Source organism: Canis lupus, chromosome 14 (genome assembly GCF_011100685.1).
Source record: "Canis lupus familiaris isolate Mischka breed German Shepherd chromosome 14, alternate assembly UU_Cfam_GSD_1.0, whole genome shotgun sequence".
In the NCBI taxonomy this organism is placed as follows: Eukaryota; Metazoa; Chordata; class Mammalia; order Carnivora; family Canidae; genus Canis; species Canis lupus.
This window is the reverse complement of record NC_049235.1, coordinates 59456147-59482392: the sequence shown is the minus strand read 5'-3', so window position 1 is coordinate 59482392 and position 26246 is coordinate 59456147. Positions and strand designations below refer to the sequence as shown.

General features: G+C 54.8%; 1 protein-coding gene and 1 long non-coding RNA gene across 2 annotated transcripts in view; one reads left to right on the top strand and one right to left on the bottom strand.

The window, feature by feature from the left end:
- CPED1 (cadherin like and PC-esterase domain containing 1) overlaps positions 1-26246 on the bottom strand; it is a 261375-nt gene that overhangs the window by 15745 nt on the left and 219384 nt on the right. Inside the window, exons 17-21 of the mRNA XM_038557483.1 lie at positions 20187-20323; positions 6743-6963; positions 6434-6535; positions 5935-6022; positions 1232-1378 (exon numbers count right to left, since the gene is read on the bottom strand). Coding sequence (XP_038413411.1) covers positions 1232-1378; positions 5935-6022; positions 6434-6535; positions 6743-6963; positions 20187-20323 — 695 coding nt within the window. The remainder of the gene's footprint in view (positions 1-1231; positions 1379-5934; positions 6023-6433; positions 6536-6742; positions 6964-20186; positions 20324-26246) is intronic.
- On the top strand, positions 5995-8912 carry LOC111098861. Its single transcript, XR_005369817.1, has 3 exons — positions 5995-8202; positions 8488-8565; positions 8864-8912. It is a non-coding gene; the product is annotated as an uncharacterized LOC111098861 (long non-coding RNA).

The following is a 26246-nucleotide window of genomic DNA, read 5'->3' as shown; positions in this document are numbered from 1 at the left end:
AAGCTGTTCTGCAACAGCACGGCCAGAGCTTCAAGTTACTAGATCAAACTTAAAATGCCAGGCTCTCTACTGCGGGTGTAGGCTCTCACTTCCTTGAGGTGCAGTTGCACTTGTCATACACAATCGCACGCAAAAAATACAACAAAGAGCATTTAGAAGGACGTCGGTGACTTTTGGGTGGCCACAGAAACCTGAGGACCCAAGTGGATTCTGAGTCATTTTAGGGCCGGAAAGCAGGACCCAAGGACCCTTAATTGTCATCTCCCTAGAGAACCCAGTGACTGCCTCTGGTTTACAAAGGGGAGGGGGGCACTCGAGAAGGAAGGAGTGAACCCATATCTGACAGACTGATCAATGAGACACTTTCCCTCGCAGGCTCAGCAGAATCTCCTGACCCCGAGAGCAAACAACGGGGGCCAAGTAACCTCATCCGCCCAACCGATGTCCGGATGATGTAGGTGAAACTTGAAAAAGTGTGGACAAAATCCAGTTTACAAACCCTTGTCTCATTAAAAGAGCAGAGGAAGGGAGATGAAGGGAGAGAGAGCATGTCACTGGGAGAAGTGGTCCAAATGCGTGGCAGTCTTCCTCCCTCGTGGGGAGCGGCTTCATCCTGGCTTCAAGCCCAGTGAGAGGGGCCTTCCAGAGACCCGCTGTGAGAGGTGGGTGCATGTCCCTTGGGGTTTGGGGGGCGTTAGAGCTGGTATGAGACGGCGGCTATCGTCCGCTTTAAGGTGGTTGGGGGAAGGCTACGGTGATATTCTGTGGTCAGCTTAGCCTATTCTACTACTGATGCCAAATAAACTCATTTTCACCATGAGGTGTTGGGCGGGACTCAAAACACAGGCCCACCTCTTTAACGCACTGGATACACCAATGGAGGAAGGTCATTCATTCGTTTAGCACGTGACATTGTCTTGATTTTCAAACTCCACCAAACACTTCGGCTATATTCTTTGGCCACGATTTCCTATGGGAAGGTTCAGAGCCTTGACGGGCGATCCTAGTTTTTAAGTGTCTACACAGAAACTCATTCTTGTTTGACCTCTTATTTTGTAGGGCCTCCAGTGGTGACTGCCACATGCTCTGGCCAAGTGACACTGAACACATCATTTGCTCTCCTCCTGACATAGTTTTTAATACAAAATAACACTGACAATGCACTTAAAGATACAATGAGAAATTTTTAAAAAATCAAAAGCAACAATAAATAAAGAACCAGTGTAAATACCTCATGAAAATGGCATCCACATGTCCCCTGCAGAAACTCTTTGTATCGCCCCATCGTTATGGTGAATGTGTCAACCACTTCATAGCCATATGTTTTTGCAGCATCCAGAATAATCACATTTTCTTTCCATAAGTTCTGAACTTCACTCTGTATTGCAAAGAAGAATGAGAAATTTTTTTTTATTTTAAAGATTCTATTTATTTACTCATGAAAGACACACAGAGAGAGAGGCAGAGACAAAGGCAGAGGGAGAAGCAGGTTCCCTGTGGGTATCCCTACATGATAGAAATCATGTAAATATCAGCATTTTTACAGATTGGCTCCACATGAGAAAAATAATTAATTTTACATGCATTTCTTAAATAACGACGTGTTATTGGTTTTTTACTCGAAATATAAACACAGACATTTATGTATCTATACGACGGCAATACATGAATGCCTATGACATACAGCTTGGAACCTTTCCTTGCATGAAAAGTTAGTAGGCTTATTTCCCACAAAGATTCAGTGAAATATTCAAGATTCTCACTTTAAAAGTCAAAAATTTGAAAATCACAAAGGCTATCTCCATCCTTTTGGATTCTCATTCCTTTGGCACTTGAATATTAATTAGAATCTGTTTTGTGCTCAGCTCTGTGCTAAGGGACAGCAATAAGAGGATAAATAAGTCATGGCCCCTGCTCCCAAGACATCGCCTTCTAGTAGGGGGAACGGATTCATACACATTTACTAAGTCCTTATGGGATGTAGCTACGCCGGCCCCAGGCTAGTGGGCAAGAGGGACGAGCTGAGCAGGGCGGGCCGCTGGACAGTGAGGCTCAGGAAGCGCTTCCTGGGAGCACCGTGAGCTTTGCTGCTGGACGGAGGCAGGGCAACCGAGAAGGGGAGTGCGCTGCAGGGAAGCCAGGAGGGAATGGAGGCCCCAGCGGCCATTCCTCGGCACCACAGGCTTCCCTCCCTCCCTGACCACGTCCAAAGCAACCACGCGTTTGCCAGAAAGTCTAATGAGGTCCACTGCTGAGAGGGGGGACCCCTCCCCCGCCTACTCCAGCTCTGGGATTCCTCATCAGCGTGGCTGGGACTTTCTCAGACCGGCCTCTGGTCCCAGATGCTTCCTCCCTCATGCATCCTTCCTCTGCTCCCTTCATATGGGACGGTCAAGCCCCCACACTGCCTCCCAGAGGCCCCCATACAGTAGCCCCTCCAAAAACATGCGGTGCAAGACTGAGCGATACGCACCAGGCCGGGCCGAAGCTCTTCCTGCCTACTCAGTACCCCGCCCTTTATCCTTCCCAGACTTTCGCCCTAATAAATCCCCTTCTTCTGATAATCCTGTCTGCCATCTGTTTCTTGGAGAACCCCGGCTGACAGACGGAGGGACCTGCTCCTGCCTTTTCCAAAGGAAAAAAAAAATGCTTTTCATTTTCCAGGTGAAAAAGCAAACCGCTTGCATTTGTTGATCTGACTGATGGGTAAAAGATGCGGTACTGGCAGGTCTCATTTGCTGTCTTCACTGTGCTGACACCTAAAGGAGAGTGCTCCCCCCCCCCAAAATAAAGGTAGTGAATAGAAAAATTCTTAAAGGAGAAGTCTAGAGGAAAGGGACACACGTGGACTTGCATTATGCCCTCGTGGGAACAATGATGCTCAATGTTGTTTGTAGGCTTCTTCTTGTTCAGGTACAAGGATTTGCTCAACTTTCATATGTCTAAGTATGAAAGGTATATGGGACGTCACAGCAAGCACTTTCTAGAGAGGCTTCTAGAGAAAAAGGCTGGTTCCTCAGAAACAGACTCCTGAGGTGGGAATTCGCATGCAGGGCCTAACAGGAGAGAGTGTTGGTGGCCAACACCTGTAAGAGAGGCCTTCCGGATCCCCGGGCGTTCTCGAGCCCGCGAGGTCCCTCCAAGATGGCCTAAACTGGGGCGGGGCGCTGAATCCTGGCGCTCCCACTGGCAAGTTGGGGTTCAGGCTGCCGAGAGTTGGCTGGGAGTCCTCCCGGGGCCACGCTCCCCGGGCCCAGGGGATGTGTGTCTCCCGCTGGATGGGGTGATCCCGGGGGAGCCAGATCATCTGACCTACTGCTCCCTCGTTGTGGCAGGAGATACTTTTTTGAGAGTCGGCTACGTGCTGAGAACTGTGTTTTGCACGTGGGGTACGAGAGTGGGCAGTGCAGCCCTCCCTCCCTGTGCTTGCTCTCACAGACGTAGTCTCCCCGGGGAGCCAGGCTGCAAGGACTGCATCTGTGGAGCCACATGAAGATGAGCCGCTACCGTAGGAGCTCATGGCAGGCCAAGGGGGAGGGGCCTGGGAGGCTAGGGTGTCCCTCAGGTCGGCCAGTGGGAGCCTCACACTGGGAGGGAGTTGTTCAGGTGGCGAGGTGGTGGGACAGTGGGTGCCACGGAGGGGACAGATGTGTCTGAGAGCACGGCCTGCTTAGGACTCTGAAAGCTACCCAGTAGGACTGAGGCCAGTGGTGGTGTGTGCACTCTTGTGTGCCTGTGTGTGTGCTCATCCATGCCTGTGCCCTGCGCCTGTGTGTGCTCAGCTGTGCATGTGTGTGTGCTCATCTGTGCCTGTGCTCATCTGTGCCCATGCCCTGCGCCTGTGCCTGTGCTCATCTGTACCAGTCCCTGTGCCTGTGCCTCGTGCCTGTGTGTGCTCATCTGTGCCTGTGCTCATCTGTGCCTGTGCCCGTGCTCATCCATGCCTGTGCCTTGTGCCTGTGCGTGCTCATCTGTACCAGTGCCCTGTGCCTGTGCTCGTGCCTGTGTCTTGCCCTGGCAGCAGGTCTCAGAGAAAAGCAGAGGCAGGGCTTCGAGGGTCGAGCCCCCGTGCCCGAGCTCACACTCCTGCCCGCACGCGCTGTCCCTTAGCCGTGCGGCCTCCTGTCCCCGCCACCGCTCCTGTCCCTGCGTTCCTTGGCCTTGGGGGGCAGAGGCGGACCCCGAGGCCCGGGCAGGGTCCGGGCCCACGTGCCCGGAGCGGCCGGCAGAGGACACGGCGGGGTCGGCGCCCCCGCGGACCTACCCCTTGCACCTGCCCGCCCAGCCCGGCCCCCGCCCCCCCCCTCCCGCCCCGCTAACCTCAGACCTCGCGGCGCCGCCCCCGCCCGCCTTGTCCCCGCTTCTGCGCACGCGCAGGCCTTTCCCGAGGGGCCGCGCCAAGGCCCTGGGGACACTGCAGGCGGCTCGTGCGCCCGCTGCGTGGACGCCCCGGCTCCACACACGCCCCCAGGCCCGCCCGTGAGCCCCCGGCTCCCAGCTGCCCCCGCCCCCCGCCCCCGGAGGAAACACCCCCACACACGCTTTCCCACCCACGGCCCCCTCCCCCGCTCCCCCTGCATGGGACCCCCGCCCATCCCCCGCCTCCCCGTGCCCCCCGCCCCTGGAGGGACCCCTCCCCTCCCTGGCTTCCCCCCACATCCCTCCACCCCTGCATGAGCTCTCCTCCTCTGGCTGCCCGCCCCCCCCGGCCGCCCCACCCCAGCTCCCCCCACGCCCCCTCCCCTGCTCCCCCACATGAGCTCTCCTGCTCCCCCCGCCCCCCAGCTCCCCCCCCACCGGCTCCCCCCACGCCCCTCTGGCTCCCCACCATGAGCTCTTCCCCGCCTATCCCCCCGCCCCTGGAGGGACCCCTCCGTGGCCTCCCCCCACGTCGTCCCCCCACCCCAGCTCCCCCCCACGACCCCCCCACCCCCGCATGAGCTCTCCTCCCCTGGCTGCCCCCCCGCCGACCCCAGCTCCCCCCACGCCCTCTCCCCTGCTCCCCCACATGAGCTCTCCTGCTCCCCCCGCCCCCCAGCTCCCCCCCCACCGGCTCCCCCCACGCCCCTCTGGCTCCCCACCATGAGCTCTTCCCCGCCTATTCCCCGCCCCGCCTCCCCATGCCCCCCCCCCCCCCCCCCCCCCCCGCCCCTGGAGGAATCCCTCCCCGGCTCCCCCCACGGCTTCCCCTCCCCCTCCCCCTATCCCCGCATGAGCTCCCCTCCCCCGGCTTCCCCCTGGCCGCCCCCCATTAGCTCCCCCCAGGTCTCCGCGGCTCCCCCCCATTCGCTCCCCCGCCCCTGGAGGAGCCCTGCCCGCCCGGAGCGCTCTTCCCTGGGATCAGGCCTTGGTTCTCTCACGTCCCCCTGTCGCCTTTCTCATCTTTTGGAGACTTGCCTTCAGTGTTGGGACTACTTCACTGTTTTCTATAAGAAGCAGTCGCGGCCCTTAGCTCCTCCCATTTATAGATATCCCCCCCCCAGAAAAAAAACAAATGATGCTACTTCAAAGACCTTTTTTTTCCCCTTTTTTTACAGCAGTCAGAGATCATCTTCAAAAAAGCCGCTCCTTCCCAAAGTGCCCGTTTCATTCGTGGTTTCAGCGTGAGTCTCTAAAGATGTAGGAAACTTAGTGGGGCAGGCAGATTCCTAGAGATCAGTGGCTCCCAGCACCCCTCGGTCGTTCCTGTTTTCCTACAGGGCCTCCCCTTTCTTCTCTATGAGCCCAGAACATCATTCACAACGAGCTAGTGGCAGAGGGTCTCCGATTCCCCGGAATAAGTAGGACTGACCTGAGGTCCTAGGCCTTCAGTGTATTATCCCCTGTGATTTTTATGAAGGCAGCTGAATATTACATAGTAGGTCCTTCTTCAGCCACCAGAAAAGGGCCTGGTAGGAACCATGAGCTCACACAGCCTGGAGGGAACGGGCCTACCTGCGTCAAGAAATGCAGTCCATCCACTGGGAGATGAAATCCAATTCCCAAAGTTTTGATGATCACAAGGATATTGAGTAAATTTTCCCTGAGAAATAATCAGAATTCTGAGGTCATAAACTTTGATTACGTTTCTTGATGCTTGTGCTTACGTAAACAAATACAATGGAATTCTTTTAGAATGTGATGATTGGCGTAGAAGACTAAATTCTCATTTCATATAGATCTGGTATACTTTAGGGTTTTTTCTTTTCTGGATAGAGTTTTGTGTGTCAGTGGGCATGTTTTAACCAGTAGTAAATATAAATTTGGATACTGAAGAGCCAACCTCTCCCTAGATACAAAAGTATCTTGAAACATTGGCAACTGGACTTCCAGTGTGTAACTCTAAACTACAGGTTGCTCTTTCAACAATCTCTTGATAAAATTTAGTCACCTCAAGGGTGACTTGTCTTTTCAACTTCGAAAACTAATGACCGTTCTTGTGGTGGAAACTCACCTCTTCAAAACCTTGTGAATGATCTGTAGGTGATTGGCATTGAGCCACTGAACGCCGCCAACGACCAACACGGTCTGGGCTGTGTTCTCCAGGGGACGGGATCTGAAACGCAGAAAGGAGAACAACAGGTTGCCTTGACGCGGATGGTGAACAGCTTAACCGCAGTGCCCCCACGTTTCCCTGAAGCACATCTAGCATCCCGGTCCAGGACCCCCGAGTCATCCCCGGCTCGGGCTCAGCCGTAGTCCTCGCTGTGTACGCTTTTCGCCCCCTCTGCTAGACGGCGCGGCCACGCTCATCCCGCTGTACCTTTGCAAGAGGTGCTCGAGCGCCGTTTCAAAGGTGGGTCTCAGGGCAGGGCTCATCCAGAACTGGGGGTAGTAGGAGTAGCTGACCGGAGTCTTCCCCCCGTTGACGTTGGGGTAGGACCTGGTGCCGTGCACCTTCTGCCATTCCTGCAGGGTGTCGTTCAGTCTTTCGATCAGGTAATACATTATTCCTCTGTTGGTCGAATCTCCAATGAAAAGAATCTATGAATTAAAGACAAATAATTGCTCTCAGATCTGATGTCTACACGGTACGAGAGGCAACGTAAAATGGGTTTCATTTGTTGAAGACGCAGCAAGCCACAACGCCCTGTCTGCAGGGGGCCCCTCGCAGCTGTTAGAACGGACAGTCCGCACGTTCCCCCCAAACCTGCTCCTCCTCCTCTCCCCCGTGTTCCTTGTGACCTGCTGACCCACGTAGAGAGCTCTTTGCTCGGAGCCGTGGTCAGGTTCCCGTCTGCCGGATGCCCTTGGCTTCCCAGCTATCTGATGAGCTTCACCAAGTTGACTGATCCCAAGATGCATGACGTATTCAGTGCTGTATGGATGCTCTGGGATTTTCCCCATGTCTTAGAGATTCTGGGAATCCACAGAAGTTAGCTCACTAGAGGTCATGCTACTCCTTGAAGAAAGAGCCAGAGAACGGGAGCAAGAGCTCCTGAACAGCCGTGCGTGTCCCGGGAGCAGGCCCAGGGCCATCTGCCCCGGGGGAGTCCTGCTCATCACCTCCTTCACATCCCCCCCCAGCCGCTCTGCCTCGGGCTCCCACCACCCCAAAGCTGTGCTGACAGCTGCCCTCGAGCCCTGCTACACACACAGCACTAGCGTGTGTGCAGATTTCCCAGGGCCTGCTTCCGTCCCCTGTCACACTCAAACGCCTTATCAACTGTCCACCTTCTATAGGATCCAGCCCACGTGACTTAGGTTAAGCCAACAGCGGCGGAATTTTTATTGCACCTCAGACTTTGCAGGGGGAGATTTCACACAGGGCGCTCACTTTTAATCATAATCGGGAGGTTTGAATCATTATTTCCATTTCACAGACGAGGAATTTGAGGCTCAAGGAGATTGAGGACATAAATCTAGCAAACGGGGACCTCAGGAGTCAAACCGAGGCCCTTTGACTCCAAGTGCAGGGTCAACGGCCCCGTCCTCTCCATGCTTCCCCTCGTGTAAGCAGGTCAGATTCCGACTTTTTCGCTGAACGTGATTTGCACTCCACAACATCTGTTTTCCCTTGTGCTAATCCGCCTGGTGAGCAAGCTCCTCCCTCTGCAGCCCCACCTGTGTAAACGCCATCCACCCTCCAGACCCGAGAGAAACACGCGTCTCTCCCAGTGGGTCTTGTCCGATGCCCCAGCTTGTCCAATGACCTTCCCTGCCCTCTGTGATTTCATTACATTTTTAATTTCCATTACAGATTTTATCGAAGGCTACATGAAGGTATGGCTATTTGTGTCTGTTTTTTTTTTTTTTTCTTTTTCTCATATCACATCAAGAAATATTTGAGGTCAGAGTCAGGGTTAATTTGTAAATTCTAATTTCCCCCATACTACCATGCATCCACTTTAAAAATATTTATTGAATAGAAAGTCAAAGGGACTTTTGTTAGAGACAATCTTTTTTAATGTCTTCGGACAGGTTTATTTCATTCTTTAGTTTTCTCTCTGTGCTGTGATTTCTCTTTCCGTTAGTCATGCATAGAGTTTTCTTCTCTTATTTTGACAGCAGTCATTTCTCAGGACCACTGCATTTGTCCACGCACAGCACAATGAGTGAGAATCTGCAAATTTTGTTCTTTCCCTGGTAAGTGTATTCAAATAGCTGTGTGAAGAAATCCCCAAAGCATCTCTGATTTGCCGTCAGATCAAACACCGTAAGCATTGCCAAGTTAAACTGAATAATTTAAGATGTCAGGGCTCCAGTCATTGAGCCTCTCCGTCAAGTTCCATTTGGGGCAATAAAATTCCAGTGCGATAAAATCATTTGTGAAATCACTTGAAATTCTTTTTACTGGATTTAACCTGTATAATGATCTGTTTTTCTGGTCTAGATTTCTGTTGTTTTTTTTTTTTTAAGATTTTATTCATTTATTTATTCACAGAGACACAGCTAGAGAGAGAGAGGCAGAGACACAGGCAGAGGGAGAAGCAGGCTCCATGCAAGGAGCCCGACGTGGGACTCGATCCCGGGTCTTCAGGATCACACCCTGGGCCGCAGGCGGCGCTAAACTGCTGCACCAACGGGGCTGCCCTAGATTTCTGGTTTTTAAAAGGGAACTTTGAATAATGAGGAAAGCTCTTAATTTCAGATACTAGTAATTATCCAGCTCCATTCCTGTTGGTTGGCTGGGGCTGCCACGACGGAGTTCTACAGACTGGGTGGCTTAGGCAACAGAAATTCATTTTCTCACGATTCTGGAGGCCAGATGTCCACGATCAAGGTATTCGCATGGTTGATTTCTTCTGACGGCCTTTCTCCTTGTCTCGTAGATGACCGTCTTCTCCTCGTCGTCACATGGTCTTTCGTCTGTGTGTGTGTGTGTGTGTGTGTGTGTGTGTGTCTTAAGCTCCTCTTCTTGTGAGGACACCAGTCACACTGGGTTTGGGCTCCCCTATGAGACCTTGGTTCACCTTCATTACCTCTTTAAAGGCCCTGCCTGCAAACAGTCACATTCTGAGGTATTGGGAGTTAGGGCCTCAGCTTGGTTGGGTGGGAACATGTTTCAGCTCTTCACACCAGTAAAAGATCTTTAAGATCAGCTTTTAAACGACATTGCCACTACCGGTTTCCCGATGGGCTCTTTCCATTATGAGGGTGTGGCGCTGCGATCCCTCCGAGGGTATCTCCGGGCAGCCAGTAAGATCATCGGGCGTCTGTATTGTGGTCCACAGGGAGACATACAGGAGGTTTGAAAATCAAAGTATCTGCATGTTACTGAGAGATGTACATTTCAAGATATTTGGTGTTCTCTGTGGGGTTATACAAAGATGCAGCCCACAAAAAATGTCAGAGGCAGAGAGAGTTAAGGGTCAGAATTCTTAGGTATGGTTATTTATTTTTTTAATTTTTTTTAAATTTTTATTTATTTATGATAGTCACAGAGAGAGAGAGAGAGGCACAGAGACACAGGCAGAGGGAGAAGCAGGCTCCATGCACCGGGAGCCCGATGTGGGATTCGATCCCGGGTCTACCAGGATCGCGCCCTGGGCCAAAGGCAGGCGCCAAACCGCTGCGCCACCCAGGGATCCCTTAGGTATGGTTATTTATTAAACAGACCATCTTCGGGATCCCTGGGTGGCACAGCGGTTTAGCGCCTGCCTTTGGCCCAGGGCGTGATCCTGGAGTCCGGGGATCGAATCCCACGTCGGGCTCCCGGTGCATGGAGCCTGCTTCTCCCTCTGCCTATGTCTCTGCCTCTCTCTCTCTCTCTCTGTGTGACTATCATAAATAAATAAAAATTAAAAAAAATAAAATAAACAGACCGTCTTTGATAAATTGTGACTGCTCAGAGGATTCCATCTCTTATGTGTAAAATGGGAAAAATAATAGCACCACATTAGAGAACTTCGTGAAATTTTAATACCTATCTGGTTCCTGGCACACAGTCAGCTCCACACACAGCGAGAGATGGCATTGAGGCACGGGAAGGGCACATCGCGTTTTTTAAAGGCACCCAGTGTGCCCTGCGGTGCATTGCTGGGCACTTGCAAGTCATCAGCTTGTTTGGAGGAAATGTCCGAGAAGGTGGGGATGTCTCCGTCACAGCTCTTGCCGGGCCAGCCCTGCCGCAGATCCCCAGTAGGACTCCCAGGGCCGCTGGTGGAACTGGAGCTCTGCACGGAGAGCTGGAGGAGACGTCGCCGCCCTGAGCGGACCAACACTCTCGGAACCACCCAGGGCACCTCCATCCCCGACCCGTGACCAGCAAGAGCTGCAGGGATGGGAGGAGGAAGCCGCACCACCAACATTCGCGTGACATGGGCCAAATTGCAGACAACCAGATAGCATTTTTCAAGTCTGGTGGATGCTACTCTGGGAAGACTATTTCCTGGAGATTTTTTTTTTTCTCCCGGTGCCTTTCTAGTCACAAAAGAGAGAAACGATGAATATAACTAAAATAGAAATGCGCTTGTGATGTTAAGATGGCCTGTTCTGAAGGGGAAGCGGTTTTTGGAAGAGGTGGATTGGTATCCCTACCTGAAAGATTTCTAACTTCAAAAGGTCAGCTGCTCTAAGTGCACTTACACAATTTAGAAACAACATCCGGAAATAGAGTGGTTTTTGTTTTTGTTTTTTTTTTTCCCGGTTACATGGCTCATGTTCAATCTTTCTATATCTTAGATCATACAATTTGGGGGAATTTTCAAAAAGGTTGACTTTAAAAGGCCTAAATTCCCATAACAAATATCCAAAACTGGCCGTACAATTTGTAAATACCTCCTCTCTCCAGTGAGTATCATTGCCTTACACTCGCATGCACAGGTGCTGGTTGGCAAAGGGAATTATAGAAAAAAAAATGTGATCATTAAATACAAATAACCGGTAAGCAATTATAAAAATAACCAGTGTCAGCCATAAAACATCAAAATAGCTAGTTTTCTCCCCCTACCGAAAGGCCCCTGCAATCCTATGAGCTCAGGGAGATGAACCCTCTCCCATAGGACTGTGTAAGCACCACGAGGGAGACGTTTTTTTGTCTTCTTTCTTTTCAACCGCTGAATCCCAAATTTCAGAAGAGTGCCTGGCATAGAAGTCGGTTCTCATGTGTTAGATGGCTGAAGGTTGTGTGTGTACATTGGCAAATTTTAAGGAATTCCACTTCTAGGAAATATTTAAGGATGTCTATTACAATATGTTTTAAAAGCAAAATAAATTGGAAGCAGTAAGGACGTCTACCAGATTACTTATATTAAGGGCTGATCATACACTTGAAGTTTTTCATCTTTTACCAATTATATTGTAATATGGATATACTGTAATGGGGAAGATTTCAGTTAACTTTTATAAAGAGCTAGTTACAGTCAGCATATAAGTAACGATTGCATTTTTGTGAAAGAAAAGCATATGGATGTGTAGAAAGGGTCATGGGAAGTTAGCTGGGATTATTTTGAAGGGGAAGATGTAACTGTTTATTCTGTTTTCTCAAATGAACGATACTGGCTTTTTATGACAATAATAAAAAAATAATTAAAAAAACCCACAAAAGCAGCAACAGCGGCAGCGATAACAGTAAACCCATTTTGTTCAAGAATGTTTTGAAAATTCGCATCAAACTAATCAGCCTTAAACAAATTTTCTCTCTCCTTTTGTGAAACAATGGCTTCAGGGTTGGCAAATAAACCCATCACTGGAATCGAGGGAGGCCTATTTCGGATTCCGGGGGCAACTTTCTTCCGGGGGTTGGATGGCACTTGTCGCTGCAGCAAGCGGGGGGCCGGCCTCCCACGAGGTGGGGTCTGCAGAGGAGGAACCGCCTGTGCCTGCCTGTGCCTGGGAGGCCGCCCCTCAGCTCCTGGCGGGATGCAAAGATGTGTTGGGGAGTTTCGTACGCGTCCTATTCCTGAGACTCAGCAGCAGGTTCACGCAGGCTGACATTTTTCCGACTGGTTTTCACACCTCTGTGGACCAGAGGGCCTAGAAGCACATCATGTTCCCAGGCTCTGTGGAAGCTTGGGGCTTATTCAAAAGTCACCTTATTAAAAACACGTGGAATGGTTTAATCATCTTTTTCGTTTCCTAATGTGATGCAGTCCCTGTAGGAGGTGGGGTAGCTGCTGCGGTAACCAATAGGGCCCCAAGAAGTACGACGGCCCAAACACACCTCAGGTCTGTTTCTCCCTCTGGAAAACCATTGGGGGGCGGGGAAGGGTTCCAGGCAGGTGTACGTGCGGGGTGCATGGGGCCCCCGCAGCATCAAACTGTGCCCCCTTCACTTAGGGTCCTGGAGAGCTTCGTGGGATCGATGTCCAGTGGAGGGAGGGGGGAGGCGAGGGCTACGGGCCTGTTCTTTGGCCCCCTCGCCAGCTGGGCATGCATCCCCCACTGAGAATGGCATCCTGCATCCCACATCCCGCATCCTGCATCCTGCATCCTGCTGCAGCCCGGCGGTGCAGGGGAGCCTGGAAGGGGTCGCCAAGCTACACTGGCCGGGAAGGGGAAGACAGGGGTTTGACGCACGCCTAGCTGGCCTTCACTGCCTTCTCCTACACGCTGTCCTTCTGTGGGAAACACTAGAACCTAAATTCGGATTTTTCCCACGTGTGAATTAGCAAAAGTATGGAACTTAGGAAAGGTTGAATTTATATAGTCCACAGGATGCCTAAAAAGACGTCTATGAAAAATCAGTCCCTGAGGCAAACCATAGCCCAAGGTATTGCTATTACTCGCATCAGTGAAAGTGCATCCAAGAATGCGAATTTTTGAGTGAAATAGAAAATAAAATGGCTTTCACTTCATTTACCATGAATGAAGGGAACGAACAATGGTGATAACTTTTTCTTTTTTTTAAGATTTTTATGTATTTATGTGATGGAGAGAGAGTGAGAGCGCACAAGCAGGGGGAGCAGCGGAGGCAGAGGGAGAAACAGGCTCCCATCACTCGGGGAGCGCGGGGCAGGCTCGGTCCAGGACCTGGGGTCACGCCCTGGGCCCCCGCGTCCCCGGTGGTGATCCTTAAGCAGCAGACGGTGTACCCCGCTCCGTGCTCCCTGCAGGGTCATCGGGAGCAACCAGGTGGAGGCCCCACAGCAGGGGAGGAGGGGAGGGGGGAGGGGAGGGGAGGGGAGGGGCGGGGGGAGGGCAGCGGCAGCAGCCCCTGGCTCACCGTGAGGCTGGACGAGAGCTGGCTTGCCCTTGCCGTGCGGGCTCGCCCTCCCCCTCCCCCTCCCCCTCCCCTCTCGTGGGCTCGGTCTCCAGCCGTCCCGGGGGCAGGGCTATTTCTGCGGGAGGCGCCCAGGTGGGCCGGCGCGGCCCGCAGGTGCTCACCGGAACCTTCCAGAAGGTTGGCCCCGGGGCGGGCCACGCGGGCAACGCCAGCCCACGGCAGCCAGCACGTCGAGGCCAAGGGGCGCCGCCGAGGAGGCTCCGGGAGGTCCAGGAGCCCGCGCACGTGCATCCCTGGGCGAGGCTGGCGGTCGGTCGGCGCCCGCAGGAGCCCAGGCCCGAAGGATGCGACCTTTAGGGCCTGAGCCTGACCGCGTCCCGCCCGGCCCAGCGCCTCCCTCGGAGCAGAGGGCGCCGCGGCCCAGCTCCCCAGGCGCGGTCCCCAGGCGCGGTGACCCGCTGGCTGCAGGGGGGAGGGGGGAGGGGGGACGGGGGACGGGGAGGGGGCTCCCGTAAGCGCCTCGGGGCAAGTCGTGCTCTGATACGGGCGGTTTGGCCAGATGCGGAACAGGGCGGTTTGGCCAGATGCGGAACAGACGAGCAAACCCCACCCCGTGGGCGTGCGCCTCCTGACTGCGTGGGGAGCCCTGCGCTCGGCCTGCGGTTCCACCGGACCCCGGCCTCGGGCGGGCCGCCTCCCCGCCCCTCCCCTCCCCTCCCCTCTGCCCCGCGCCTCCTTCCTCCCCCTCGCCCTCTGTGCCCCTCCCCCTCCCCCTTCCCCCTCTCCCTTTGCCCCTCCACCCCGCCCCTCCCCTCCGCTCAGGCCCTCTGCCCCCGTCCAGCCCCTCCCCCTCCCCTCCTCCTGCCCCCCTCCCCCTTTGCCCCCCCTCCCTCCCCCCTTCCCCTCCCCTCTACCCAGGCCCTCTGCCCCTCGTCCAGCCCCTCTCCCATCCTCTCCCCCATCCCCCATTTGCCCCTCCCCTCCTCATCTCCCCTCCCCCCTCTCTCCCCTTGCCCCTCCTCCCTCCACTCCGCCCAGCCCCTCCCCTCCGCCCAGCCCAGGCCCTCTGCCCACGTCCAGCCCCTCTCCCCTCCCCCATTTCCCCCTCACCTCCCCCCTCTCCCCCTTTGCACCCCTCCTCCCTCCCCTCTGTCCCGCCCCTCCCCTCCCCTCCTCCCCTCCTGACCTCTCTTCCTCTCCGCCCAGGCCCTCTGCCCCTCGTCCAGCCTCTCCCCCTCCCCCACCCCCCTTTGCCCCTCCCCCCCCCCCCCCCCCCCCCCCCCCCCCGCGGCCACTTGCCTCCCCTCCCGTAGTAAAGCACCACCGACAGCCCCTGGGGCGACCACGCCAGGACTCACGTGGCCAGACGCGTTACTAGAGGTTGGCCAGCCGCCGGGTCCCAGCACGCCCTGGACCTGCGAGCGTTTCCCCGAGACGCGCCTTACGCCTCCTATGTCCCGGGCTCCGGTTCGGTACTTGGGTGAACATGGCCTTCCCGTGTTCCCCGTTCCTAACTGCGCTCCTCTCAGGTCTCTAACTCCGAGCTCCGCCTGCAGCCGACAAACAGCTCGAGGGGCGCCTACGCCCCGCCCCCCCAAGGATCGCATTCCTAAACCTTATCCCTACATCTGGCTCTGCGAGGACGAGGTCACGCCCCGGGGTATACTTGTGGCCGTTGCATCGGGAGCTTCCTAAGTGGGCGCGGGGTGTCCGCGTGGACATGCCCAGGCCTGCGCAGCGGGCTCTGCGCTCCAGGGGGTCGTGCTCCCACGCGACACAAACCCTACACCCAGACTGGAGATGACTCCGCTTTGGATACGTCGGGAGCTGGAAAGGAGCCCCGCAAACACGGACGACGTGGAAATGGGGTGGACGTGCTTTGCGCACAGATGTTCCAGGCCCCAGGCCGGCCTCCTGCTTGCACGACTGCTCGGAAGGCAGACGCCGACCCCAGGAAGGCCCCGCGGGGCTGCAGGGCAACCCCCTGGGAACGCGGACCCCTCGTGCGGCCTGTCTGCCCCCCGCCCCGTGGATTCCCAGGCACAGCCTTGCGTCGGTGCGGGGAAGCCCGCAGTAGAGGCATGCGAGGGCCGCACCCACGCCATCGGGCCGTGCCCCTGGGGGCACCCAGGGGACGCCCAGGGGAGCGCAGGGCTGCAAGGCCCAGCTCGCCAAGTCCCACCCGCCCCTCCGAATCCTAGCTGCGCTTACACCGGGCGCTTCGGGGAAAGTCACCCCATCGACGCGTCCTCCCCCAACAGCAGAAGCTCGCCTGGACCAGGGCCTAGCACACGCTCCCGCGTGCTCGGGCAGCAGTGAAGCAGTGACACGTGGCTCCCCACCCTGCGCATCCACCGAGGGTTCAGGTGGGGAGGGTCGCTGCACCTGCCAAGTGGCTCCACGGGCACATAACCCACACGGGAAGCTCCAGCGCCTCTCGGCACCCCGGCTTGGTTCCCCCCAGTCTGCGGCACATCAAGGACGGTGTCAGGGACAGGGCTCTCCTTGTAGATTCTTTTGGGGGAGAAAAGACCTCCCCCTTTTTTTCCCCCGTTCAGTTAAACCAGTTCAGAGTAACATGCTTGGTAGATGGCCTATCACCACCACCCTGGAGCGACTTTCCAGACCCTTGGGGTCCAGGGCCCGCGTCTCTAGCTGCTCTCCACCTTTGGAACCCACGGCATCATGACAGTCACTCCTCTCATGTGCCCCATCCTCCTGGGGACTCAGCTCCTCCGAGGGTCCTGCTCGCTCGCCCCCAGAACAGATCGTAGGGCTGCAAAAGCCAGAGGAGCCAATGAGCAGGGGACGTCACCCAAGTCAGAGAAGGTACGGGGGGCTTGGCTTTGAGCGTGGGGCCGGGGGGGCCAGCGTGCTGGGCTCAGACATCTCCTGGGTGTGTGGAGTGGGCTGGCAGTCAGTCCCACCGGGGGATGCAGAGTTGGGGCAGCCCCACTGCACCTTGGCCCTGGCCCCGCCGCTCTGATGTGCGGGTGAGGAACGGTTCTGCACAAAGTCACTCAAATAATACATTTCTTTTGAATGTTTGACCCAGGAGAAACTGAGTCCGCCTGCCCCCCCCCCCTCCAGAAATGTCAGTATATAAGGGGTTTAAAAAGCAAAATATCAAAAAAAAACAAAAAACAAAAAACAAAAACAAAATATCTGTGTTCCTTGTTTTTCTATTTTTTGCACCTGGTATGCTTTAGCATATGTTTGTCTTCGGAATAGAATAATGATTGTGAAACCCTCTGGGTAGGGTGACACCTGCCTTAGTTTAGTAATGAAAGGATGAAAGAATTTCAAGATACTTTGGATACTTAAATTTTTCTCATGGAAAGTGAGAAATAAATGTACTGGGAAAACCTAGACTTTTTTTTAAAAGATTTTCTTTATTTATTCGTGAGAGACACACAGAGAGAGGCAGAGACACAGGCAGAGGGAGAAGCAGGCTCCCTGCGGGGAGCCCGATGTGGGACTCGATCCTGGGACCCTGGGATCACACCCTGGGACGAAGGCAGAGGCTCAACCGCTGAGCCACCAGGCGTCCTGCTAGCCTACTTCTAGTCACAAATAGAATTTTCTTAAAATAAGTGCTCTTCGATAGTCATAACTGTGAATGTTTGCACAATTATGTCTGTGCTGCGTGGTGTACATGATTGTGAATATGGGACCTCCTTCGCGTCTCCACTGCCTCTGCCCCAGTTCTGATTTATACAGCCTTTTAAAATAGAGATTTTTAGATTAAATAAAGCTAACCCACGAGAATGAAAATCATGCAGATATTTTAAAAGCTCCTCCCACCTGGCTACCTAAGCTGGCTTCGTGGGCATGTGGCCCGGGGCGCTGCCCGGGGTCCGAGCAGTGAGAGCGTCCCGTGCTGGCTTTCCTGCTCTGCTGTTGCCTTCCTGGAAATCTGGAGTAAGACAATCCAGGGTCCTGCGTTCATTTTCATGTTGCCTTGGGCCTCGCAAAACACGCAGCAGGTCCTGTCGCCACTCCTCTCCTCTCCCTTTCACTTACGTCATCATTCTTGGCTGTGTTGCTTCCAGAAATTCCCTGTGTGTGCAGGCGTGTTTGCGTATGTGTGTGAGAGTTTACGGCGATGGCACTACTCCGTACATACCCTATAAAATATAGAGTGTCTCGGAATGCGTACTCCTTCAGAAACCTGTGCTGAGAATCCAGACTGGCGGGGAGTCTCCAGGGTTGGGATAGGATCTTCCCGCTAAGGAGTCTCCGCCCCGCAGGCGGTCTCCATCCTGCTGGGGAAGGGTTTTTCCCATTCTGGCCGTGTCACCGCTCCGCTTCCCTGTCGTGGAGAAGACCTCAGCGTCCCGGTGAACACGTCCGAGTCGGTGGAGGCCTGGCCCGCGGGCCCGCTAACGGGGCTCTGAGCCTGAAGTCCCCGCGGTGCCCCCGGACCAGGAGGACCCCTCCCTGCTGCGCAGCCAGCCGGATGGTCTCGGCCGGGATCGCGTCCACACGGCGTATCCGCAGACTTTGCGGCCCTCTCTCCAACAGGGAGGGGGGGATTGTCTCACCGTCCCTCTGCGGGGCTGCTGATGACCAGCCCGGGGATCCGCAAGGACCGCATCGCGGGTGCCCCTCGCCCCGTTTAGGAGTTGAAACCCGGGCCCGGGACGGGTGGTATCAGGAGGTGGAACGTCTGGGAGGTAACTGGGTGTGGGTGAGGTGGCGCGGTGGGGCCCCCGGGATGGGATCAGTGTCCTTAGGAGAAGAGGACACCGGGCGGTCCGTCCGCCTCGCGAGGACAGCAGAGGCAGCCCGCGGAGGCTGCGAAGGCCCAAGCCCGCTGGCCTCCGGATCTCCGATTCCTCCCCCTTCCGAGCCACGAGAAAGGAGCATCTGTCGCGTGCGGCACCGGCCTGCGGCGTCAGGAAGACGGCTTTTGGCTCTCCACGGGCTGAGTCGTCCGCAGCGCAGGATCCGATCTCAGAGGCTGCTTTGATTTTACAGATGGAGAAAGTGAGCCGGGGAAACACGATGAGGCGTCATGTCAAAAGCCACGGACGTTAGTCACGCACCTACGGCCTTTCAGGTTAATAGACTGTGACATCTTGGAATGTTCCCGAAGGCTCGAAATTCTGAGGTCAGAACAGCGTTCTGGAAGAGTTTAGAGAAGTCTAGCTCTCAGAGCAGGACTGTTCTCATTGCTTCCGGTCCCGCATCTCTTAGATGTGGATGTTGGGCCGTCCCGGCCGGTGTTAAACGTGCCGGAGCAGTGGCCACGCGTCCACGTGCGATCGTGGGAGAATCATTCAACCTCGCCGAGCTTTGACTTCCTGGAGTAGGAAACAGACCCGAGAGCTACCTCGCGGGCTCGCCCTCAGACGTGAGCAAGATTTGAACCTACCCGTGTCCTCAACGATTATTTGAGCGACTGTTACGTATCAGAACGTCGTGTTAAGCCGTGAGATGGCGTCAGCGGTCGAGACACACCGCTGGTCCTCGTGCCGTGCACAGTCTGGATGGACTTGCGGCCTGAAGGGGTCGGCAGCCCACTTAGCTCCTCGCGCAGAAGCCGTCCTCGGCTCAGAACACTGAGCTAATACACTGGTGACGGCTCGTCGTCTCCTCCTCCCCTTGGGCGGTGACTAACGGCTGCTTCACCCGCGGGGCCCCCAGCCGTGCCCACCGGGGCGTTTTGATGGAAACCACCACGAGGAAGGACGTGCGCCCTCCTGCCCGGCCCCTCAGCCCCGCGCCCACATTTAGGAGTCCGGCCGAGCTTCCCCCAGCGGAGGATCGACGCGGGCTGCCCTGGGCGAGCGCCGCGGCGAGGGGCCGCCGCCTGTCTGCGGCTCAGCTCCAGGCCTCACTAAGGGCGGCGGCCCGGCGCGGCCCACGGGAGACCTGCCGGCCACGGGGAGAGGCCAGGGGGTCCGGGCGCCACACACCCGGTACGCCGGAGCACGAGGGGCCTTGCACGTGGGGACAGTTCCCTGAGTGTGGAGAGCGAGCGACAGAGGCCTGCCCCCCCCGCGGCACCTGACGGGGCGGCACCTGACTGGCGGCTGCTGACGGGTCGGTACCTGACAGGGCAGCTGCTGACAGGGCAGCACCTGACGGGCGGCTGCTGACCGGCCACTGCTGATGGAGCAGCACCTGACCAGGCGGTTGCTGATGGGGCCACTGCTGACGGGGCGGCACCTGACAGGCGGCACCTGACTGGCAGCTGCTGACGGGTCGGTACCTGACAGGGCAGCTGCTGACGGGGCGGCAACTGACGGGGTGGCGCCTGATGGGGCGGCTGCTGACAGCGGGGCACCTGACGGGCAGCTGCTGACCCGGCGGTTGCTGATGGGGCCGCTGCTGACCGGGCGGCACCTGACGGTGGCACCTGATGGGGGCCGCTGCTGACGGGGCACGGCTCCTGCCCACTGTGCCGAGGGAACCGCGTGGCGCCGGGTCAGCCCGGGGCGGCCTCTCACGCGCTCGCGTGTCCGGGAGACCGGCCCGGGGAGAATCGCGCCTCGGGAGCAGGACCCGGGCGGCTCCCCGCGGCCGGCGCGGCGGGGGGGGGGGTCACCGGAGCGCCCGCAGGCGAGCACGAGCCCCCCCGCCCCCCGGCACCCACCTTGCGGCCTCGCAGGCAGCGCCGCAGCTCGGGCCTGCTCAGGACGGCGTGCCGGCAGTCGAGCGGCTGCCACGTCACTGCTCTCCAGTCACAGGTGCGGGCGTCCGAGCAGCTGAGGCACGGCACGATCCACTGGCCTGGAAGACACAGCGACACGTCGCTCAGCTCCACGCGCAGGCCGGGCCCGGGGACGGTGGCGGGGACGGGGACGGGACGGGGGACGGGGGACGGGAGGGGAACGGGAAGGGGGACGGGACGGGGGACGGGACGGGGGACGGGGATGGAAGGGAACGGGGAACGGGACGGGGGACGGGGACGGGGCGGGCTCCGCCACCACGCGGTCCGGGCTGACCCCAGGCCGGCCACGGGACGCCACGCGGCGGTCGCTCGTTTCTGGAAACCACGTGAGGCCTTGAGGGGCCAAGGCAGCGGCGGGGCGCCCCGGGGCAGGACCCCACGCCCAGGCCGCCGCCGAAGCTCTGATACCGTGTCCCCTGGAGGCCGAGGCACTGCGCCTTGCCCCCTCCCCCGGCCGCGTCCCCGCAGGAGGCCGCCGCAGCCCGCGTGCTCGGGCGCTAAGGTCTCCCGCTTCCCCGCGGAGTCTCGTGCTTCAGGACGCGCCAGGCAGCCTCAGCGTCAGAAGACGTGTTGATCATTTAGGAGGAAAAAAATCCAGAAATGATTCTTGATTTTTTTTTAAGATTTTATTTATTTACTCCTGAGAGACACACAGAGAGAGACAGAGTGAGGCAGAGGGAGGGGCAGGTTCCCTGCAGGGAGCCTGACATGAGACTTGATCCCTCCATCCCGGGACCCAGGGTCACGCCCTGGGCCCAAGGCGGACGCTCCACGTAGAGAGCTCGACATGGGACTCGATCCCCCGGGACCCGGGGTCACGCCCTGGGCCCAAGGCAGATGTTCCATGCAGGGACCCCCACGCAGGACTCGATCCTGGGACCCAGGGTCAGGCCCTGGGCCCAAGGCAGACGCTCAACCGCTGAGCCCCCCGGGGCCACCCAGTGATTCTTGATTTTTGTTTCTTCCCCGAAGTCTTTTCAGGAGTGGAGTGTGAACGGCCCGCCGCCCCGGGGGTTAGTCGTGTCTTCCGTGGAATGCTCTGAGGTCTCCAGCAGTCATGCTCCGGCCTGCCCAAGGGCTCACTTCCCGGACCACTAGGCCTGGCTCTTCGACATCCCCGAGCTCGACATTCCTACCTTCGGAGTCAGCAAGGGGGCGAGGGTGGAGAGCTCGCTGGCCCCGGCTCTGCTTTGTGCTTCTCACCCAAGTACCTGTGCCGCGTTACCTTCAGCGGGAACGAGTCCCACCCGCAGGCCGCGACCACGGGTGTTGGCATTTCAAGACCTCAGGGACGTCAGAATGGTGTGTTTGCGGAATAACAGTGAACAGAAGTGATAAAATATGAAAGAGCTAGCTTGTTGGTCACTAGTTGGTCACAAAAGGGAAAAAAGAAGTGTGGGTTGATTAAGGACTGGGGAAGACAAAACAGTTCTCTCTAGGGGGATTTGAACTCAAGACATCATTGAACTATCTGCCCTCCTAGATGGTGGGTGCTACTGGTGTTAAGACATAATAAGTAAAAAAGAAATAATAATAATAACGCTTCATAGCATGTGTCAGATGCTAGGGATTTCCTGAGCACTTTAACATATTAACGTGTTTAACCCTCTTAACCACGATGCTAAACCTCAAAAAATTAATGGTCAGGTCAGAGGGTTACGATTTAAACACGTAAATTAGTTACAACATCCTAAAGGTAAGGCACAGGTGAGTAAAAGTATCTGTGCGGTGCCCAAGGAGTGTGGGCTCTAGAGGCGCACGCACCCCAACGCTGCCCGCAGCCAGCACGTCGGAGTCACCTCAAAACCTTTTGAAAGCCCCCACGCTCACATGGGATCCTAATGATTAAGTCAGAACCACGGGGTGCGGAGCTCAGGTATGTTTTAAAAGCTTTCCCGGTGATTCCAACGCGCAGCCACGCTGGGGACCACCGTTTAGCTGGGAACACGGCCTCAGAGTCCCTCCCGGAGGCCCGCACAGCCCCTGCCACGGCCCGGCACCCAGCAGCTGGTGACTGCACTTTCCGCCCCTGGCCCCCAGGGAAGCCGGGGCAGTTCAGAACCAGGCAAGCGTCGCGAGGGGCAGGTGTCTGGAAGGTCCCACGGAGCCCGTGAGTGTGACCGCGTCCGCTGGATGGAGGCGATTTGGAGAGATGGCGTGGGGGGTACCTGGGGGCCGGTGACAAGACAGCCCTGCGGCGTGGGGGCTGAAGAAGCGAGGCCCCCACAGAAGATCAGAGGCAGCAGAGAGAAGGGAACGTGCTGGGTGAGACGCGTCGCCGAAGCTTCCAGATGCAGAGAAGAGCGGTGCTACTAAGAGACACGACGGAGAGTTTAGGACAGCTGCTGCGTGTTGAACGGCAAGGTGAAGACGGCCCCTCCGATCCCCTTCTGTGATTTTTCTGTGGTTCTCATCCAGAGTACATCTTGCTTTTAAATCTAACTTTGCCCCGGGACATAGGGGTTGTCATCAGCCACCGACGCCGGCATCTTCGTGGAGAGTTGCGGTCAGCGGGACCCTCTTGAATGGGGTCGGAGTGGGGCTTTGGATCCCCTGTCGGTCCTCCTCTTTCGCAGATGAGGTAAACTGAGGACCCAAGAATTACATGACAGGAATGGGATCGTGCTGTTGATGACAGGCTGGACTAAAACCGAGGTCCCAGAGCCTCCGATTTTGCTGGTCCCTTTGTCAGGGTAGACAGGGGAAATCATCAGCCGAAAATGAAATATGGACCCATGGTCTCTCTGGTCGCACTTACACGAAAACCCACAAATAGGCTATTTTAATGAACTTATCTTTGGTTTTAAAAGCTGAATTTATTTGGTGGGTTCACGTGTTGACAGAGACTATGTTAAAAAAAAAAAAGATTGTTAATTTTCCTTCTAATAGGATGGTGGTTTGTTGGGGACGTAAATGTGTGTCTGTAATGAGATTATATCTAGTAATATTTTGAAAGGCTCAGTGTTCATCAGATCCTTGAGTATTTCAGAACACATCATCCTCTCCCCCAGACGCTCTCTCCGCCTCTAACCTTGCTGACAGCTAACATTGCACACACTGGGGCCTTCTTTGGCCATTCGCTTCTAAGGCTGAAGAAACAAGTGGCCAATTGCGTGCACAAAAATCCAAATATGGGTACAATTAGTTTGCAGGCATAAAATCTCCTGCACATCAAAAGGACTCCTGATTGGGCCTCTGAAAGCTTGGCCCCAATGGTTCATACTACTATGTATTTATACAGTCGTAACTCTTTGCATTTTCGTATTGGTTAAAAATGCCCCCCCCTCCCCTTTACTGTGATTTAGTAATACTGCTTGAAATAGACATCTGTATAACATCTGCAGGACTGGAGTTTCTTGACATTTTAAATGATACCAGCTCTTAACTAAAATTGTCAAAAAGAGGGACATAAATTCTACGTTATATATTTAAACATTGAATGAATCAAAGCTGTGATTTCTGAAATAGGGTATGACATGTGTTTTAGGGAATGGCATCCTGAGGAATAAAAATGGCTTTTGGGAGGAGTTATTTGGTTTATAATTAAAGCTTTATACTTAATGCGAGCTTAGAGCTCAGCCATTTAAGTGGATCAGATTGGCTGCCATGACGGAGAGAAGAAATTCAACTTTGTGACTTAGGGCCACGGTGAGATGTAAGATCATATAGATAGCCCTGATTCCTGACTCCATAATGTCGTAACATAAAAAGGCAGTTTTCACTTAAGAAAAAAAAAAAACATATTTTCAACACTAGAGATATTAAGGTATAAGTTGTCATATTTCCTTGCTACAAACAGAAGATGGTAATATCTTTTGTTTACATGTCATAAAATGCATTTGGAGCTATTTTCCTTTAAGGTAATTCTCATTCAAAAATCACTGTATAAACTTCTTCTTCAGATGAAAAGAATATTTTTTTCTTTCTTAAGCAAGAGATCTTATTCTTTGGCTGTATCTTGTAGTTAAATTATTTTCTAAAGGCTAAAAATCAACTTTAAAATTAAAAAAAAAAAACCCAGGCACTCAAAATTATATTAGCTAGTGTTATTGAAAAGACACATAGACCATCATTTCATTGGCAAGGTGAAAAAAAAAAGGATACAGTTTGCTAAATAACTGTAATGTGCTGTGAAAATAAGATTTTGGAACAGATCTATGGCCGTGCACACTGGAGCTGGAGTGCCTAAATAAATTTCCTTCCAGTGGTGTCCACCGTGACAACCTCTTTCAGCAGGAGGGAGTCCTACATCAAGGAAGGAAATCTCTGGCAGCAAAAAAAAAAAAAAAAAAAAAAAAAAAATCCATTCTTGTAAACTGCTATTCCTGACCTCACTCCTTTGTTTTGAATCTTGAGGTCTTTGGGACCATAAGGGTGGAGCACATAGCCCTGGCCAACCGTGCCCTGACCGCTCACAGTCTTCTGCGGAAAGGGGGAGGACTTGGACCTTGGTTTTAGTTCAACGACCATTTTAAAATAAGGAACATTCTCTGCTCTGGAGAAACTTACGACCTCGGGCAGTCATGAGTAGTAGTAGTCATGCACTTTGGTGTGTTAACACACGCACGCTGTAATGTAGGCGCCTGTCCTCCTGTATCTGTGAGTTATGGTCATTATAAAACAAAAATAAGAAGGATCAGATCAAACTAAATGTTTATATTTTAGTCTACTGGCTTCATCCTGTGGACTGTCCCATGGCACCCCCACCCCTTGCTCCGATCATCGTTCCACTCTGAAGACCACTGATTAGTGAAAGAGAGAGAAACATATAAACATTTGAAACAATGAGGCAGATGCTACTGTAGACACGTACCCAAAGTATTCTGGGGTCACGGCAGAGAAGCCAATCTGAGGGGGTGGGAGTGGGCGGATGGTAAGGAGGGGCTTCCTGGAGAGAAAAATAGAGCATCAGGAGAATGGGCTAAGACGGGAAGAGGACGTTTTAGGAGCAGGCGACAGCATGGACAATGCGGAGCCTGCAGCAGCCTGATGGGCATGAAGGGAATAGGGAGGAGGCTAGGAGGAGCTGGAAGAGAGGGGAGGTCGAATTTAGGGGCCTGGTATTGTCAGGCGAAGGGACCTGGTCTTGCATGGGGAGTCACTTTTGGGGTCTTCCCTAAAGGAGCCTGGCTACGCAAGTTGCCAGCAGGTCCCTGCTCGAAGACAGCCTCTCCTGGAAGGACCAGGCACCGAGGTAGCCTCATGTCAGGGCCCGGCGTAACTTACAGCAAATTTAATGAACAGGAAAAGATGCCACTTCCTGAGGAAGCTCAGTATCGTATCTTCAACTTTTTGTTGAAGAACTTTTGACTTTGGTTCAGTAGGAGGAACGGAATTACTTTGTTTTACGATTCTCATAAAATGTCATCTGATTAAAAAAAAAAATCCTTAACCAGACACATCGGTGTCTCCTTTGTATGTGAGAGTATATATCTCACTTAGCTGAGACTTGTAAACCATACCACCTGACGTGCCATCATGGGTAAATCCCTCCCTGTGCACGGACCGTAATTTATTATTTAGAACACATGTTCGAGAACAGGGACATGCCCACGTTGGCTAACTGGGCATGCCAAATCGCAATTTGTACCGCTCATTTGTGAAACTCATTTCCCACTCAAGTTGTGGTGTGAAGTTCACGGCGAGGGTAGAAAAGCTCCTGAGTGTTTTCTTAGGCTCTTTAGATGAAGGGAGATGCGGGGTCATAAGGCCAGAGGGCCGACCAGGAATCTCAGAGAAGGTGCTCCTTGCTCCTCTTATCTCTTTGGAGGTATTTTTAGTCGTAGCTTTAGCCTGACCCCAAGGGCCTCCCCAGAAAGAAGAGCCCTGGGGAAGGAGAGAAACAGGGAATGTGGACGGTGGCATCGAGGTGTCTCCTTCCAGGTCTGCTCTGGGATGAGGTGGGATTCAACACTGTAATTGCAATGCGACGTCAGGATTCTCCTGCCTCTCTTAATGCTCAATATGTGGGAGACATAGTGA